Raw genomic sequence first — 19,017 nt, 5'->3', positions numbered from 1 at the left:
AAGACAACGCTTCACTGGTCAGATCTTCAGGTAAAACAAACGGGACTTCACCACCCATCGGCACAATCAGTGTGCTGGCCCCGTATCAGCACACCTCTGGTGATTACCTCTGTACTGCAATACACGCAGTCACACACCTCGTACAGAACACTCTGCGAAGCTTATCACTCATCAGTACGCTGAAAAAGTGGCTGCCTATTGTGATGTTACACTCGCATTAAATCCCACCCCTGCACGCCATTTAATAAACGGCCAGCCAGTCGCGTATTGCAGAAAAGGCTCATTAGGTAATCTGTTTGATTGCCCATTTTCAGTGTCATTAGTCACCAGTATCATCTATGGCTTTATGTTGAAGCAGTATTTCTTCCAAAAACAAGGGGGGAAAAAAAGTGCAACAAATATTTATTTTCCCACTTAAAATGCTGGGGAAGTACAGGTTTCTGGCAAATATCAGTAGACTTCAGTGCGCATTACCTCTCTAGAATATTTTAATTGAAACAAAATCAGATCCTTTCCAGCTAGAAAAATGAAATACTAACGTTCCATTTTAGAAAAAACAAAAAAACAGCATCCAAATTATTTAACACTTTCCCAGTTATGATTTCAAACTACTTCCAATATGAAGAAATTACACAAATGCATTCCAAAGAACGGTTCCAATTTCCTAAAGGAGCTCTAATCCCTTTATAAAGGCATTCAAGCTTATCCTTACTTAAGTATTATAACAAATAAGACAATTCTTGCCTGTTCAGATTAAATCAATGTGAAACTAATTTAGTATTTTCTCATGATGGCATTCTCTAAGAAAAATATCTCCACCTTATTCAACATACATTACTCTCTTACTCAACCATATATACTAGTCAACTAGGTGCACACCATATATTTTCCCTGATATTTTCCCTCACTGTTTATAGGACAACAAACATACATTGTAGTCTGAAGTTTTCCCTGGGAACTGTTAAGTCTGAATGGTTTTGCCTGTATTTTTCATGGTAATGGCCCATCATTCCTCGTTGCCTTACAAACACTTTCAACCTACCTGTATTGCTTCTAGCACAGTTTTATGACTTGCTAACCAAGGTCAGTTCTATATGTAGAAACATAGTTCCTAAGATTATCTTCAGTGACTCTTCTTTTTTGTTAGTTTGGAAATGATGGAAGCAATTACTACTCAAAAATCTTATCCTAAACTTGCCTTGAATACCTGAAATGCATTTACTTCCACTTAGAATTTTGACTTGGGAAAAATTAGCAGTCCCTGACCTTTCAAACACGCAATATATTAAAGCTGAATTTCCAGAAAAAAAAAAAAAATAAAAAAAATAAAAAAAATCAATAGAATAACTTCAAAATTATGCACACTAATATTTTTTGTTTCTAAAGCATTCTTTCTTTTTATGTACCAAAGAATTCCAGGCATTCCCTGAATACAGGGAAAAACATTTTTCTTGGGTATATCAAATTTTGTGTATGATAAGACATAACCATGTCATAGCCGATAACCATCACAATAAAGAATACTTTAACAGATTGGACAACTGTGACAATGGCCAGAGAAAACAGCTAGTGGCTGATAAATTATTTGTGAGAAGTAAATCAGTTATAAAGACTTTAATTCTAAGTGATGGAGAAATTAGCATGGCTAATAAAGAAAAAGTTTTTAAAGGTAAATATAAGTTCCAGCAAGTTAATGTACCTCACTAGCACAATAACTCTTAATCTGACATACTACGAAAATCATTTGAGAGATCTTTAATGTCTCTCAATCGTATATGAAGGTTAAATTCTTTGGCTGCCCACCTTTAGTCACAAATAGATGTTCAAAGTGGTTAACACAACAGAAGATACACGTATTTATAGAAATTCAGCACGTTCTACAGGCACTCTAATACCCTTCAAAGTAATTTTTACCTGAAATGTAAAAATAAGCTGAAATGCAAGATTTAAAAACTTCAGAAGACTTTCAAAACTTTTCTGGAAAAAACAGGCAATCATGTGGCTTTCAGAGTGGCTCTTGTATTTCATTGCATTATATTATCTTTTCATTTTCTCCAAAGGTTTCTACTAAAGATGCTTACTTCCCTTGTATTTAAAAGCTAACACCTACAGCATCCTACTGGATGTAGACAATTATCTTCACTTTATTTTAGCTAGTAGAAGAGGAAGCATGTTTTCATCTCTCTGAACAGAAATTTAGTGGCTATCTCCCCTGTTACTGACGACAGATTAGTTATGTCCTGAAATAACATCTCCAGTGGTCTTAACATCAAGCAAGAATCAAAAGTCCCTTCAAGAGCCCAGTTGGCTCACTTTTTTTTAATGCGATCTAAGTTCCGGTGATTCAGAGGAGTTAGGAAAGGTTAGTATCACAACGAACATTGAGGTTTTTTTCTCATTTAAAGTCTAAGGTAGTTATTTCTTTTTCCTGTAATTTTAAAAGCATGAGAATGCATTTCTGTAAAGCAACAGCACATATTTAGTGCACGGTATGTTCAACATTGGCATAAAATACCTAGTATTTGGAAAGGCAGCACACTGAATAATTCAGTGACAATACCTTTAAGAGTCTCATGGATGGTGATAAATCCAGGAAACACTACACTTCTGCAGCACTTGTAGGAAGGATATTGCACTTAGTACCACAACCAGCAACTAACATTTATTTCTCCATTTCATCTTCTTTGTAATCTTTTGAGGGTCTGACTCCTATATTCTTGAACTGCTCCTTCTCTCGTACATTAGAGAGAATTCCTTTCCAAGTCTCATCCTACATTCTTGCCTACGGCTATTTCTGTCCTTTTGTTCCCTACCCTAAAATTGGGTATTCTCTTTCCATATTCCTCCTTCCTACTGTTTCCCAGATTCTTAACATTTTCCCCCTACCAAATGTCTTCTTCCCCCTTAGCATGGTTGTCACTCAGACCACAATTCTCCCACACCTTCCTCACATCCTTCAAATTTTGCCCGCCAGTCTTTACTGCAGAACACCAATTAGGATCCCACCGGTAGACTACAGGGACCAGGCTCTCATCTACACCTTCTACCTACCAGAGAGAGAGAACGGAGCAAGGGAGAAATTATGGCAGGCATGGGGTGGACTGGGAAACAAAGGAACACGGAAGGGAAAGTGGGATTTCTCCTCATGGATGTGGCAAGTAGTTAGTCTTAGCCTACTTCGTAGACTTGCACCCTCAGAACACAGTGTTTCGTACGTAGGAGCAAGGCTGAAACACGCAAGTGAAGCAGTCAGCCCGTACAGAACAGAAACTTTTACAGTTACACCCCGGTGGCATGACGTGTGACGGGACCCCGTGCAGCTGACTTACAGCAGTCATGAGAAGGGGTTTCCCTCCAAGCTGGCAGAGAGGAGCAGGATGTCCCCTCCAAGTCTGACCAGGGACATCAACCTTTTGTCAGGAGCAGAAGTGGTGAAAGGAGTCTATTTCTGTGGTGCCTCACTTTTCTCTTGCCAGCTACACCTTTTTCTCTCCCACCTCGATGACAGTAGGGTCTTCAGTCTCCTCTCACAGAAATGGTGTGGCTCACGTCTCATCGACACTGTTCCCTACAGCAATAGATTCTGGTGGCTGATACAGCATCAGCCATATCATTTGAGATAGCTTCTAACGATTTGTTATCAACCGTGAGTTCTGAACACCACCTGTTTTAAAAAAGTCTCAAATTTCAATATTCAAAGCTCCACAGGTTATTATCTCTGTATTCGTAGCATATATTCCAACTAAGCCTTCACCTTCATGGATTTTGGAAAATATCAACTTCCTGACCAACCGTGATATTAAAACATCAAAAAAAAACCCCAGTCCTACTGCCGATCTTTTCTTACCTGCATTCCTCTCATTTTCTGGAACCGAGCTACTGCATCACTGATGGTGTAGACACGAACATGGCCCATGTGAAGCTTTCCAGAAGGATATGGGAACATAGAAAGTACATAGAATTTTGGTCTTGATTTCTAGAAAGAAAATTTTAGAAAGTTGTAACTATATGAGTTAGCACTTCACTTGAATAAACACATGCACACATTATAAACTCAACAGTGCCATGAAAAGACAGAAGGTTCTGCTGGAACTGATCCAAGTGAGCACTGACAAAATTCTTAGGATCAAATTCTTTGGGGCTGTAAATGGAGATATTTTACCAGACTTTGCTGCCATGTCATCAATTTATATTGGTATTAATATAACACTTGAAAACTGGTTTTAATTGACTTTTACTCAACAAAAGATATATTAACATAACTGCAGCTTAACAAATCACGATTCCCTGCTATAGCATCTGTCACTGATTATCTATGTGCTCCTAACCCATCCCACCAAAAAATGAAAACATGACAGATTACATTAGTGGTTTACTTTGTATTTACAACAAACATGGAGCTCACTCAGGGCCAGTTGCTTTTTGTCAGCGGAACTGCAGTAACTCTCTGAGTGACTAACGCAATCATTTGCAATTGCCTGAACATCCACTGAAGTGAAACTGTTCAGTTCCACTACGTCTGCTCAGATCCAAAGACATCTCACAAGCAGTATCTTGTATAGTGAAAAGAAAGTAAAAATTTCATTTAGTTAGGTCTGAGTAAATTGACAAAAGTTACAAAGAAATCAAACATTATCTCTCTCTCATAAATTATTCCTAATACATCTTGATTACCATTGAATTTATCATTGATTCATGCTTAATAAGTTCCTATATTGTTTTTCTTATGTTAATAACAAAAAAAATATGGACAACTTTTACTATTCTGAACCAAACTATTTACATTTATCAAATATTACTATCGCTTTTGTCCAATAACAGCAAAATTAGAAATAATCTGAATACTTTATTGCAGCGCTATACACTATTTGCCTCTTAATATGAGATGTTATTAAATTTACTTCAACTGTAAGGATAAAACAAAAATATCATTAAAAATACAATGTATGAGATATATATATGATACCTATGTATACATGTATTGTCAGATTAATAACTAGACACAAGCTAAATTAATATCTAGACAAATTAATATCTAGACACAAGACAAGCTAAATTAATGCTTTTCCTGCTACATGTATGCATACACACCGTTTTCACCCCAGTTTTCTTCCGCAGAAAAAGTAAGTTTCTCTCTTCAACACTTTGATACAATCAATTTTTTGTTGGAGAGGGGACACAATTTAGGAAAACAAACATGAAGGGGCACAAAAATGTTCTTACGCCTACTTGACTGAGCATAATTGTGAAGGCAAGAAGAGTCAGAGACCAAGATTACAATTGTTTTCGAGATCTTTTATTGCATGGGAAAACTTTTTTTCTGCAAGTCACTCATTATTTCTAAGACACTGTAAACCAGAAAATATTCTTAAAAAAATCATCTTCCCTTAATACAGATTTTAAGGAGTCACAGTGTGTAGTGTAATAGATTTGTCATAACCATTGGGAACAAGATCTTTAGAAAATTAATTGCTTACAAAAGTTACGAACGTAGAAGATGTTTCTTTTAATACTTTAAATAATTAATGCCTAAATGTGGTATAATATACAAAGAAAGAATTGATTACTTAAACACTTCCTACATTTACAAGCTCATACTTTGTTGATTGTGTTTTTCCTCAAGATTTTCTATTATTTTTCCACCTATTTCATCTACTGTTTTTAATCATCTACTATCATATAAAAATATTTTCTCTGAAATGTAATATGCATCTCATCATTATAAGCCAACTATACTAAGTAATTTTCAATTAATTTCCTTCTGAGAAAACAAAAATATCAAACATGTAATTTCCAAATTTCTCATAATGCTTACATCAGTTTCTGAAATTTTGCAGAACTGATCCTTTATTCTTGGGAGCCACCAATTTTCGACTCTTTTTCTTGTCTCCAACCCATAGCTTTTTTCCCATTTCCCCGTCTCACTGTAAATAGTTCTGACACAAGCAGGAACCAGTCGTCTTTGCCATTTAACTGATCCCAGGAAGCCATTTAGTTGCCTCTTCAAACATGAGGAACAAGTGCCAACTCTCTGACAAACCAACTCCATTCTTAAGGTTATGATATCTGAAAAAGACAAAAATATGTATTTCAGCCTACAATATATAACAGGAATTCAGTGGTTATTATGATCATACAGAAATTTGGTAGCTATGAAACATATTTTAGCTTGATTTAGATTACTTGGCTGTTTTCCATGGTACTTGCATTTTATTCCCACGTGCTTGAATTATAAAAGCATTTATTTTTTAGCCAAGAGAACTAACTGTGGCCCTTGCACAGAACAAAACTGTTCTGTTAAGATTCCTTCTCTAATAAGATACAATTGTTGTATTCACTCTCCCATAAAAGCAGGATTAGTCAATTGCAGGATTAGTCAATTGAAGGTTCAAGAAACTTGACTGACCAAACAGAAGAAGATGGCTAACGGGGTGTTAGCAACAATTTAGAATGAAAATAGGGAAAAGAGGAAGTTGCATGAAATTATCCTGTAAAATTACTAAATTTGTCATCACTGAAGAGAGATGGGGGAGGATGACTATAATTAGTAGATTTCAACTAGATATTCTAAATCGAGTATTTTGCTAAGGGCTTCCTCCTCAGTATAGTTTTCTGCAAGAACTACACGAGAAACTTACACTGTTCAGACAAGATATAATTTAACAAATCAAGCAAAAAAAGCAATCCAGTTCTCTTTCAACTAAAAATCCAGTTAAAAGAACTCCTCATATACTTTAGAGTGAGTCTTCTAAAATAAAACTACTCAGATGTGAGAAAGATCAAATACTCCACAAGTTCAGGATAGGTCTCAATAGGATATTTAATGATTTTACTTCCTACAGTAGGAAATACAGCATTAAAAAAACCCTACGCTGAGATTTCTTCCCCATCTTCACCCCTAATTCCTTTTTTAAAAATCTTGTTTATTTACATCAGTATTTCCTATTGTCATGGTTTAACCCCAGTTGGCAACTAAGCACCACACAGCCACTCGCTCACTCCCCCCCAGTGGGATGGCAGAAAGAATCAGGTAGAAGTGAGAAAACTCATGGATTGAGATAAAGACAGTTTCATAAGCAAAGCAAAAGCCATGCGCGCAAGCAAAGCAAACAAGGAATTCATTCACTACTTCCCATCGGCAGGCAGGTGCTCAGCCATCTCCAGGAAAGCAGGGCTCCATCGTGCTTAATGGTTACTTGGGAAGACAAATGCCATCACTCCTAACGTCCCCCTCTTCCTTCTTCCCCCAGCTTTGTATGGTGTGGAATGGCCCTTTGGTCAGCTGGGGTCAGCTGTCCCAGCTGTGTCCCCTCCCGGCTTCTTGTGCACCCCCAGCCTCCTCGCTGGTGGGGTGGGGTGAGAAGCAGAAAAGGCCTTGACTCTGTGTAAGCACTGCTCAGCAGTAGTGAAAACATCTCTGTGTTATCAACACCGTTTGCAGCACAAATCCAAAACATAGCCCCATACAGGGTCCTATGGAAAAAATTCACTCTATCCCAGCCAAAACCAGCACATTCTCCACCCCTTATTCCATACCGTTTACGTCATGCTCAGGTCCCACACTATCCAATACATCCTCATTAACCACCACCCCCCTTCCCATGCTTTGATACACAGGTATCGTTCCCCTGGCCTACAGAGCACCCCTGTGAAACATCGTAAAATGCCCACAACTGTCCACAAAATGTCCGTTGAGTTCATTTAGTCTATGACTCCGGGCTCCATCTGTGATGGTGGTCACTCAGGACAGGAGAGGTGGTGTGTTGTGTGGAGTGGTTGGGTTTTTTTCAAATTCTGGCCTATACACTTGACTGTTGCACCAGGCTAACTATTCAGTCAGTTCATATTTTTTCTTGCAGAGTTACAATCTCTGTGTAGAGAAACTCTGTATAAGAAACAGTTTTATTTATTTATTTCCCATATGTTAGGAACATTATCAGTAGAAGCAATTCCTATACCACCTAAACTACTTCCCCAGTATAGCTAGTGGGAGTTATACTTCCCTAACATTCACCACCTATGCATACACGAGCCCTCGTTGCCTGCATCACTACATATCTAAGGAATTGCACCTTTTCTCTGTTACTTATCAAACAGGCTCTTTCCAACATTTTTCATTTACATAAGTCATGCCAGCGCCTTCAATTTTTTGTTGCTAATCTCTAAAATCTCTCATATTTGTAATAATAACAAATCCAGGACTGACCTCAGGATTCCCAGTGCAGGTGCACACGAGCTACTCAGGAGACACCTAATTTCTCCCCCTCCATAACCTTAGACTTCTTCACTCAGCTCAAAATTAGCAAGAATATTTCATTACTTCACAGTTTTGCTTACTTTTATGAATTATTTCCTTTTTACTTACTTCCTTATTACTTATTTCTATTATTTCAATTCATTTTACAACAGAAAGGAGCACTTCCCTTTCTTACAGTAGGCCCCTTTCAGCACTGCTGATTTACAATACAGATATATTCTACAACATGAATGTTACATACATGCAATCCCTTCGTTGAAGACGGAAAGGAAAGACACAAGCTCGACCCGGTGCCTGCGCACAGCTCCAGAGAAGCCCGCCTGCCAACGCCACGCCTGCCAGGGCGCATTTGGGAGCCCTCAGGCCCTGCAGGTCACGCGAGCAGGGGGCAGAGCGGCGGATGCGAGCGGGAAAGGGGCCCCAGCCTGGGTCACACAGCGTTAGAGCAAAGCTCGTTTAAACACGTGGACTTCCAGGATGAGAAAGAGATCTGCCACCTCTTTCCTGCTCCCAGACCCCCTCACGCACAAGATGCGATGGTCAGCAAGTCACACCTTGGGCCGAGCAAGGACACGTAGCACGTGCAAGAGACGTGGCCCTGAGTGGTTTTGCCTCTCCAGGCTTGCGTGCCTGGGACTAGGACAAGAAGGGTGCCCCTCCTCACCCCAGTTACGGGCAGCCCAGCCCAGTGCTGTGCGGGTCTTTCAAGGAGCACGCTACAAGCCCAAACTATCCAGCTCTGCAAGGTGTGCTAAGAAGGGAGGAAGGGGCTGGACTGACAAAGGAAGAAAAGTTGAAACCTTGCTTTGAAAAGATGCAATAAGCACACAGGAGAGGAGGCCTTTACTAAATTAAGGTAGTACAAATGGCTTGGTAAGGGCCAGCACGTTTCACTCACCCTACAAGTGAGGCAGGCAGTCAAATCCCTTTCTTTTCCCTGAAGCTCCAATTTGAATTAAGAAAAGAAAACAAGAATCTCCCTACATTTTTTTCCCCCTACACTTTATTAGCAAAAGCCCTGTGGGGGTGGCCCGCTGGCAGAGAAGCAGGGACGGGAGCAGGCAGCTCCCTCAGCGGCAAAGAGCGAGAGGCAGAGGAGTCACGGCGAGGCGGGAAACGTGGGGAGGGGGGCTGCGGGGCACAGGGCCGCTGGGACAGCCGGCTGCGAGGGGCTGCCCCGCCGGCAGCGGCACGGAGCGGGCAGCGAGGCTAACAGAGCGGGCGAGGGGAGGCGCGGAGGGGCGCACGGCTGCAGGCGCCGGGGGCGAAGGCCGCCCGGGGGCGAGCGTGAGGAGGAGCAGAGGCAGGCGGCAGTAAGAGCCGTTGGGCTGACAGGAGGCGAGCCCCGCGCTCGCGCCTGCCGCCGGGGGACCGTTACCTGCGCGCGGGAGCCCGCCGCTGCGCCTCACGCGCCCTCAGCTTCCCTGCGTCTCCCTGGGCGCCGCCATATTGGTCTCGGTTTTGGCGCCGGCCGCCGCACAGCGCATGCGCCGCCGGGCACCGCCCCCGGCAGGGGCGGGGGCTGTGGCGAGGGGCGGGGCGGCGGGGTCGCCTCTCCCCGCGGGCGAGTGAGCCGGGCGTCTGGCTTGCCGGGCCCAAGCGGTCTGAAAGCCGACAGACCGGCAGGGTATCTCGGGTGTTTCTAAGCCCTGAGCCTCACCTTAGGCAGAACGGGAGGGAAGCGCGGCCCTCCGGAACGGCAGCCTTTCCGCAGGCCAGCTGGCTGCCATGCCTGCTTCGGCGGGATCCCCTCGCAGCCGGCGTGGGAAACGTGCCCTACGAAATCTAGGGCGAAAGTTGAATTTCAGCAGCGGTCGGCAGTTACTAACCTACTAGAGCCTGGTAGCAACCGTTCTAATTGATGGCTTTAGGTACAGTTATGCGTTTTAGAAGACCAAACAGGACCCCACCTCAGACAGAGTACATACGCTGCATTTACACGTTACGAGGGCTTACCAAGATGGCAGGCTTTGCCTTGGGCATGGCGGCCTGGTAGCTCTCAAGTCCTCGGCCCCTCAGTCCTGCAAGCGTTTCGGTAGGTGTTTGGTGAGGAGGACAGAGGATGAAAGCAGGCTGGTCGCCTGAGTAACATGTCGGAGCACTCCTAAGGGTCTGAAGGATCTTGTGCTGGGCACCGTGAGGCTGAATTTGGCACTGTATCTTTGAATTTCAGATATTTAACATGCAAAGCTAGGGAATCGACAGTAAATAAAAAGATTACATTAACTGGGATCGAATCTATGTATAAGTTGCATGACATTTGATTAATTTTGCTCACCTCCGCAGCATATACAGATACTCTGTGAAGTGACTATACAGTTTAGGGCTAGGTCTCAGTAGCATCTTGTCTTCAATAATTTTATTTCCCTTCTGTAATTTTTTTTTTTAGAGGCAGATTTTGAAATAAAGCCAATAGTTGTTTTGTGATGTCATTTTGACTAATGAGAAAAAAAAGCAGAAGTCAATAAAGACAATCTAGAGCAGCATAATTAATTCTACCTCTGGCTGGAAAACAACATCCTACCCAGTTGTCAACACTGTACAGTTCAGAGTTGTTTTTAATTACTGCAAGTAGCTTGTAGTAGCCTCCAAGGAACAACATTTTTTTTTTTCTTTCCTGTGGATTGTGCCCTTTTGCTGCTGGCAACTGTTGATTCTTTTAATTTTTAAACCTTTTTCTTCACCATTGTGTTTCCAGTGGAGTTTAAACCAACACATTCTATTTATGCAATGCAGTGCCTACAGTAAGGTGAACCTTTTTGTACTCTAGAGATAGGGGCTTCTTATATGACTAGAAATAAGTATTTACTTAGTGAAAGTTTTCTGCTTGGTTGTGTGCACCTGTCACGTATGCTTAAATTACAACCGTTTCACCACAAAAATGAACCGAGAGCAGCTCTGATGCTTACCTTGCTTGTAAACTAGTACAGTTTCACCAGGACTGCATAATTTTGCTTTGCTTTCCTGTTGATCTCCCTTTCAGCAAGCGATGGAGAATTTGATCTAACAGACCTTCCCATCCCAAATCTCTCTCCGAATTTGCTGCTGTGTGAGTTCCTGGGCTGGGGAAGGATGGGGCATTTTGCAGTGTGGGGGAAGAGGCAGTGCGGTCCTCGGCTGAGACCCTGCCCCAGAATAAATGAGAGCTCGTGACCAGCTGGGACGTGTTTTCACGTCAAAGGATGATTTCCCTCACACCAGGCCTGATCCCTGAGCTCTCCTGATTCATGCGGGACCGTTCGAGGCCTTGCGTCCCCGCTTGCTCCCTGCCCTCCGCAGGGGTTACTGCCTGGTAAAGAGACGGATGAGCGAGCAGGGTATCTGACCCCTGCCCGGCCTATTAAGATGAACCCTTGTTGAATTTAATTTTAATTCGTATGGTGGGCTGTGAGCTATGGCAGCTCACAGCTCTGATTCGTGAGCCCTGTTGGAGTCAGCTCAGGCGCCTGAGAGGTTCCCACTTCCAAAGAGAAGGGACCTCACATGGAAAAGCTGGCTGTCCTTGTTGGCAAATGAAAACCTCTTTACTTTGTCTGTGTAGTGCCTCTTACCTTGACTGGGGACAACATGGTAGAGCTCAATGAGTGGAGATAGCAAAATAACAAGAGAATTGTTTCATGTTGTCTTGAAAACATTTTGAAAGTCCAATCACTGTCTCAAATTTAGAATTATGATTTTTTAAATACATTTAAATCTCTGGGCTGTTGAAGTATCTAACGCTAAACATATTGACCTATATTTCTCAAGGCCTGCCATCAAGATTATAGCTGATTGAGTAGTCAGACCTTTGTCTTATCTTTTTAATCCATTCATTTCACTAAAATATTGCTTTCTCATCCTGACAATCTACTTATGTATTTCATTTGCTTGAAGCTGAGGATAATCTGTTTAGATTAATACTAAATTAAGCACAATCTTAAATGCCTCCAAAGAAGTTAGATGGATGCTATACACAAATGCAGACCTGCCATACCTCAGAAGCACTTGGGTTTGGGCCCATGTGGAGCCTCCAGCACTTCTCTCTTCGCCATATTACGCAACGACCCAAACTGGGCTTGGTTAAAGTCAGACGTAGCTTGTGATACTGCTGAAATGGGGACTGCCGGAGGGGTTTATAAATGGGTGGAGGCACAGTATTGTGCCGAGTGTTGGCTATAGGTGCCACTTTGCACTCACTATTTCCAAAAAATAAACTGGAGAAAAATTAAAAAGCAAAGAATATCGTTTACTATTATTCCTTATTTTCTTCTGGGAGGATTTACTGGTATGATTTTGATTAGCTGCTAACAAAAACAAGCCAAGCACATTTGACACAGGTTTGAATTGTGTGTTACTCCAGGACATGTAGGAGATGAATTCTGTCAAGATACTAGTGGGAACTTACTCTGAGAATATATTGAACCCTTAATTTGTGTCACTTTCCCATTGATTTTATTGAAGCTTATTGTGCTGTCCGGATTCTGATAGTGAGGAAGGCAGCCAGTATCAGATGAAGCTAAACAAGGTGCAAGATTATCTGTAAACAGAAATTAAAACTAGGTGAGAAAAACTGAGGCAAACCAGAAGCATGCTCAGAAGGAAAGAAGAGCAAAGGTATTTTGAGCAGTATGATAATCCGTGAAGATCAAAAACCATGCAGATGTGCACAGTTATTTGGCATTTGGGCTTCTTTATTGGGTTACTCATGGTAAGAGTAGTAGCGAGTGGCCTGTCTGTTAAGCACTAATTGTTTGGCATCACCGTTTTAAAAACACCGAGATCCCCTGTCAGCAGTAAGTCCCAGAAATGGCAATGAATGATTGTCTCATGGTGTGAAGAGGACAGCCAAAAGCGCACCAACGCTCCAAAATCCGACACTGACTTTTTTCTGTGGTCTCATCCAAGTCTGCTAAGCTCTCTGAGATATCTTCCTCATCCAGCAATGGGAGGTCAGATTTTCCTGTCTGCTGGGCCCTGTCTGCGTGTTGGGATGGGTGGAAGGTTGGCCAAGTTGTGAAAGGAAGGTAATTCACCTGTTATATGTATAACAAACAGAAAAAAAGTCGGAGAAAATGACCAGGGGCAATTATGCCCTTTTTAAATGAGTGGGAGCTTGAGGTACCGTGGAAAAGTACAGTGAGCTCGGAGGCTACTATGCCTCTGCTTTGTTCTTTAATTTCTACATTCAAGAGTGTCCAGATGTGCCAGGGGCTTAAGGCAAAATATCAAACTGTGAACCCTACAAATGGTGGGTTATATTGTAACGGGACGAATACAAGGGATCCTCAGACTTTTCCAAACAGGGGACCTACCCCACTCTCCCATGATCCCCACCTTCTCCATGTGGGTTTTGCTTGTTAACCTGGGCTGTTTGCTCGGTCTCCTTTCATTATGGGACATTAATATACATGACATGAAATTAATACATAATGACATTTGTATTTGCCTTAATAATAACAACCTTGAAAGGAAACTATTTTCCATAAGGCTGATATTCCCCTGTTTTCTTTTTTAGACTTTACACTAACTTGTTTATTAGCATTTTTGTTAATCAACACAAAGCCTGGAGATGATTAAGTAGTTAGGTAATTCATTAGTTCCTGTATGGGAAATGTGCAGAAGTGCCCCAGTTGTCTGTCACTTAAATAGACATGCTTCCCAGATTTCCATACAAATATAATTTTGCCTTTGCTGATAGTTACCAGAATTGATGCTTCTGTTTCCTGGCATTGCTCTTTTGCTCCTACATCAACAACATGACTAGTATTTTTCCAGCCTTCTACAAAAAGAGGATTAAAAACCAGCATTTGGAATACAAAATAATTTTTATCGCCTGCATACTTCAAACCCCAGCCCCATTTCATGTAATTAAAGAGTTTGCTTGGTTTTTTTTCCATTAAACTCCTTGAGAGTGGCTTTTGCTTCTGAATTTCATTTTGCCTTTGTTTACATATACATGTATTTAGTGGATTTGCTTTAAAACACAAGGTGATATAAAAAATGCAGGTGATTGGATTGCAGGGATGTGAAGAATAGCACTTGAGAATATAAAAAGGCAAGAAATTAATAGACTAAATTTAAAAAAAAATAATCTTTCAAAGCCACGTCCACCATCTGAGCCTCGATCTCAAAGGGAAGAACTCTGAGTCACCCCATGAGGATCAATAGAAGCTTCATTTTTGCTATAGATTTTATTTAAAAAGCACTCAAATATTGTGGTAGTGGAAGAATAAACTCTTGAAACAGATGGAAGAGGTAGAGTTATACTTTTGGGATAGAAAGGAATGGATTTGGGCAAGACTGGTCACATTACGAGGGGTGGAGCTTAACCTGCTCGTAACAGGTATGATGTGATATGGTTGACACCTGCTCCAGCCGGGGGCTGGCCTTGATGACAGAGGAGGTTCTTGTCATCCAAACCAACACAGATTCATCATTCTTTGGTTTTGCAAAATGAAGAACTTACTTACACAGCGTGTCAGTGGAAGGAGAGATCAGCTAAATGAGAAGTCAACAAGCTCCTCCCCTCATCCGGGGGTCGGTGCTCGCTGACCAGGATGGCCCCGTCTGGTTGGAAAATCCATGAACCTGTGCCTGCCCCGCTCATTAAACCGCTGAGTGATACGGAAGCATTTTGAAAATACGCAAGAACCAGACTTAGTGGAATTGTATTTACCAGCGTCGTTTTAGCAGGCTGGTGTTAGCCCCTAAGCCTGGAGCTGGGACATGGGGCTAAGTCCGTTTTGAGTCCTAGGTGAGCCTTATTCTGCGGGGATTTTGTGCAGCACCTGTATGGTGTTGGGTGTTTGCAGAGGGGTGCATTTAACCCCAAACGCACATCCTCGATGTTCCACACAAAGGTATCAGACCAGTGTCTGTGACAGTTAGCAGCTTCTTACTGATTCAGAGTAAAGTTTGCGAGTAGGTATGTGCATGTAGGTGGGGAGAAGTTATCAAAATCAATGCACTTCTGCTTTTTTGCCTTTCATCCACAGTCCAGTTTTCAAGCAAAGGGATCTGTGCTGTATTTTCGTCTTTGCCATCTTCTGATTCACTGGCTGTTGTTTGGAGCTAGTTACACACCGTGGTGAGCAAAATTACCCCTTTGCAGCATTCAAAGCTTTACGTTTCTTGCTTTTAAGCTGGAAAAAAGCTGTTTGTAAGACTCTTCAAAGTTCTGAATTCACAGTCATGGGGCTAAGAGCCCAATCCTCACAAGCTGGTGGACTCGGGTTGTGGTGATACCATATTGTCATTAAGTTATCCACAACTTGGATGCATCTGGAAACATTATGTGTCCTTATTATAGATAGGAATACAAATTTTGGAAACCTGGGTTTTCATTCTCTCTTTTTTGAAGCCTGTCGTTTGAGATGGCAAGTCAGTTGTGCACTGAGAGGCAGGCGATTCCAGCTGCTTGAAGGCATTCGGGAAGGCTGCCACGCTGATACGGTCCATACCCTCTGTATATACGTGCGGGAGAATATCATCCATCTGGACAGCCACCTTACAGAGAGGCGCTGTGCCCCTCCTCCTCTACCTTCTTTCACAGTACATTTGTGTATTACAAAAGCACATGCTACCGTGTCAGACAAGAAAGAATAACAAGACAGACACTCGTTAATTAAACCCTTGTTGTTTGATGATGTTTCTTTCAATAAGAACCAGGCCCTCATATTTAAAATAGGTGGTGAATGGACATTTTCCGTTCACCGTGACTATTAAAACAGTTTCTTACGTTGACGGCCAAACTTCATCATTGCAATTATCCAACAATTAGATTGCGTTTAAACTTTGTAATGATATCTGACAGCAGGAAACAGTTTGAGTGCTGGCTAAAATCATCCTGCCCAATGAGTCTGTCTCGTCGGCTGTCAGCTGGCTCCAGAAGAAAAACTGGAGTAGAATAGGAGGAAAATATCTACAAGTCTTAAAATTAATGACCGTTAATTGATCTTTATTGTATGGAAAGTTGAAATGCTAGTATTTACTAAAAAGCTCAGTGCAGCTTGGAAGCTGTTGTATACACGTATTTACGTGTATGTGTATGTGTTGTCTATATATATAGAAACACATAACATGCATATGTACATACACATACATATATGCGTGTTTTATATGTATATACATGTTAATATGCCCCAGATGGAAGTAAATGTGATTTACCTCATTTTTTTTTCTGTATTTCTACACATAGTATAATTACCAAAGGAGAAAGAATAATTAAATTATTCTTTCTAGTTAAACAGAAAACAAGATGAAAGGAGCCTGGGTTTACCAAGGGAACATGGTGCCGGAATAATCTGATAGCTTTCCTTAAATGAGATAATGGATTTTCCAAAATAGAAAATGTAGTAAATCTCATTTGGACCTTAGCAAAGCACTTGATACACTCCTAAATGGGAAAATATTAATGAAGCAAAAGAAGATGGAGGTTAACAGAGGACACGAAAGGTGGGGAAGAACTGACTGACGGAAAAGGGCAGAGGAAAAGGAAGAGAAGAGTCAAGAAGCAAGTTATTGCAAGAGTTCCTCAAGGATCAATTTTAGGACCAGTGCTGGTAATATTTTCATTAACTGCATTAGCATATGAAGTCGGTGTGCTCTTGAAATCTGAAGATGAAGGGAAGAAGACTGTCATATATTAAAACCTTTCTGACTCTGACAGGTAGATAAATGGGAAGAAATGTTTGATTAGAACGGAATGTCAGGGCGTGCACTTCAGGGTTAACGAGGAATTTCTTCTCCAAGGGAGATGAGAGATGACTCAAGCGGAGAAAACTCTGGGTGTTGCAGATGATCACAGGGTGACAATGAATCAACCATGGGATGAAGCCATGAAGAAGGTGTACGTGCTCATAGCATACAGCAGACAAGGTATTTCCAGCAGAAGGAGTACGTTTTATTGTAGAAGGCATGGATGAATGCACATCTGCAACACAACTGCTGTCACATTTCTGTAAGAAAGATGAATTAATCTGCAACCACTGCAGAGAGGTACCACAAAGCATGTCATATGAGAGATGACATAAAGTGCTGCTTAGTCTAAAAAATAAAGGCTATGGTAGGATACTGATTTCTTTCTAAGAATATATTGGTTGGCCTAGTACCAGGCACAGAGAAGAGCTATTTAAGGAAAAGAATAAAAAAACCCCAAGTAACCATATTACATTTAGACTGGAAAGCAAGAGCAGGTTCTCGCTATTGAATCAGAGAGGGCTCCTAACAACCTTCTGAAGGGAGTGGAAACAGCCTCCCCTTTCCAATAACTCTAGCAACTTTTAGGACAAAATTCAACCCATTAACAGAAAAGATGATGTGGCATGATCTCCGTGGAGAGCCAGGGCCTGGTCTAGGTTTGGTAATGCAGGTGGTCTCTTGAAATACTGCAACTGGTCATTCAAGTCCTTATTTCCTTGGAAAAATTCTAAATTACCTTGTGAAGTAATGTTTAAAATGGGAGCCTTGCTTGCTAGCAATTAGCTTGGAATCACAAAGTAAGGGAGATACAGGCGTGCTATCCATCCTACAGTACAGCGGGAAACCTGAAGGTCTCATAGATGTAACGCAAAGTTGGCATTTCTGTAAGTCACTTTCTGTTCCCCCTTCAAAACTCATTATCAATAAAAATGAAAATCTAAGTTTCAACAGAGGGAAGGTTCTTTTGCACATTTTTCAGCAGAACTGCCTGCGCGACTTGCAGGCGTGCCAGATGTGCCGGATAAGCTCACTCAGCATTCCTTACTCCCATTGAAATGACTTGCTAGATACAGGCAGGAGAGGATGTTCCATGCCTTCCTGGCCCAAAAAGCAGATTCAAGCAAAGGAGATGCAATTTCAGCACAGGATATACCTTGATTCATAGTTTATTGACGTAAGAAAAGCACTCGCTCGCTCAAGAACGACCTAAGCCCAGGAATGATGGTCATGGATGGTGACTCAATGCTGTTCCCTATCAGCATTTTTTTACAATTGAGCTGTGGGAGCTCATTGCTGTTGGGGTGATAAAGCAGGTAATGCTGCAAAGGACAAACAGACTGTTCTCTTGTGCCGGGACATTGTGCCCGTTTTATACCTAAGGTAGCCAGATCGTGTGGGTCACTTTGTCCCCAGGTCAGGGAGGAGCTGCATGTGGGAACCCCACCTAGGGCCCTGTGGAGCCCACATGGGGCTGGGGACAGTGTTCACCAGGGCCTATTTTACCTGAGGAAGGCTTAGCAATAAGGGGGAAGGTTCCTCCATTGGCAATGCAGAGTACCTAAGTCAGACCCCTGCTTTCTCCGTTGACTACAGAAGGAGCCGAAGAAGGGAGCTGGCCTCCCTTAGGGTAGTTTTTGTCAACACCTTGCTCAGCTGTGCCCTCCGGGCATGGCAGACTGTTGTAAAGATGTGAAGGCTGCAGTACATCTCTGCATTTTAAAATTAATATTTTATGTTCCTTTACCAATCTGCTGCTTCTCATGATGCCGGGACAGGGAGGAAAATCTGCAGAAAAGCCAACAGTGCATAAGAACAGCATGATAAATTGAGTGTGAGAAATTCAATGAAAAATTGAGTGTGATGTTTTGTCCAAATCTGTGTTCCACACTCTGCTGATACAGTAAGGACTCCATCATCAACAAACACAAGGGATGATAAATGGGAAAGTCCTAGGAGGAGTGAAGTTGCCAATAACCTGCTGTCAGAAGCCAAGACTCTCAGCCCAATAGTGAAGCAGAGGGAGGAAACAAGTTGGGCTGGGAGCCCCGAGTCCCAGAAGGGATTCGGACCAGATCTGGGAA

At 41.9% G+C, this 19,017-nt stretch overlaps 1 protein-coding gene across 2 annotated transcripts in view; it reads right to left on the bottom strand.

The window, feature by feature from the left end:
• The window catches only part of LARS2 (leucyl-tRNA synthetase 2, mitochondrial), an 89,544-nt gene extending 79,822 nt beyond the window's left edge, over positions 1–9,722 (bottom strand). For both annotated transcript variants that reach the window (XM_082304787.1, XM_082304788.1), the window contains exons 1-3: positions 9,636–9,722; positions 5,816–6,066; positions 3,848–3,976 (exon numbers count right to left, since the gene is read on the bottom strand). In XM_082304787.1, the coding sequence (XP_082160913.1) occupies positions 3,848–3,976; positions 5,816–6,049 (363 nt within the window). In that variant the 5' untranslated portion in view covers positions 6,050–6,066; positions 9,636–9,722. The remainder of the gene's footprint in view (positions 1–3,847; positions 3,977–5,815; positions 6,067–9,635) is intronic.
• Positions 9,723–19,017: the final 9,295 nt, after the last annotated feature.

Source organism: Platalea leucorodia (genome assembly GCF_965183815.1).
Source record: "Platalea leucorodia genome assembly, chromosome: 1".
Lineage (NCBI taxonomy): Eukaryota > Metazoa > Chordata > Aves > Pelecaniformes > Threskiornithidae > Platalea > Platalea leucorodia.
Note: the sequence above shows the minus strand (reverse complement) of the source record. Positions and strands in the feature narration are given on the sequence as shown.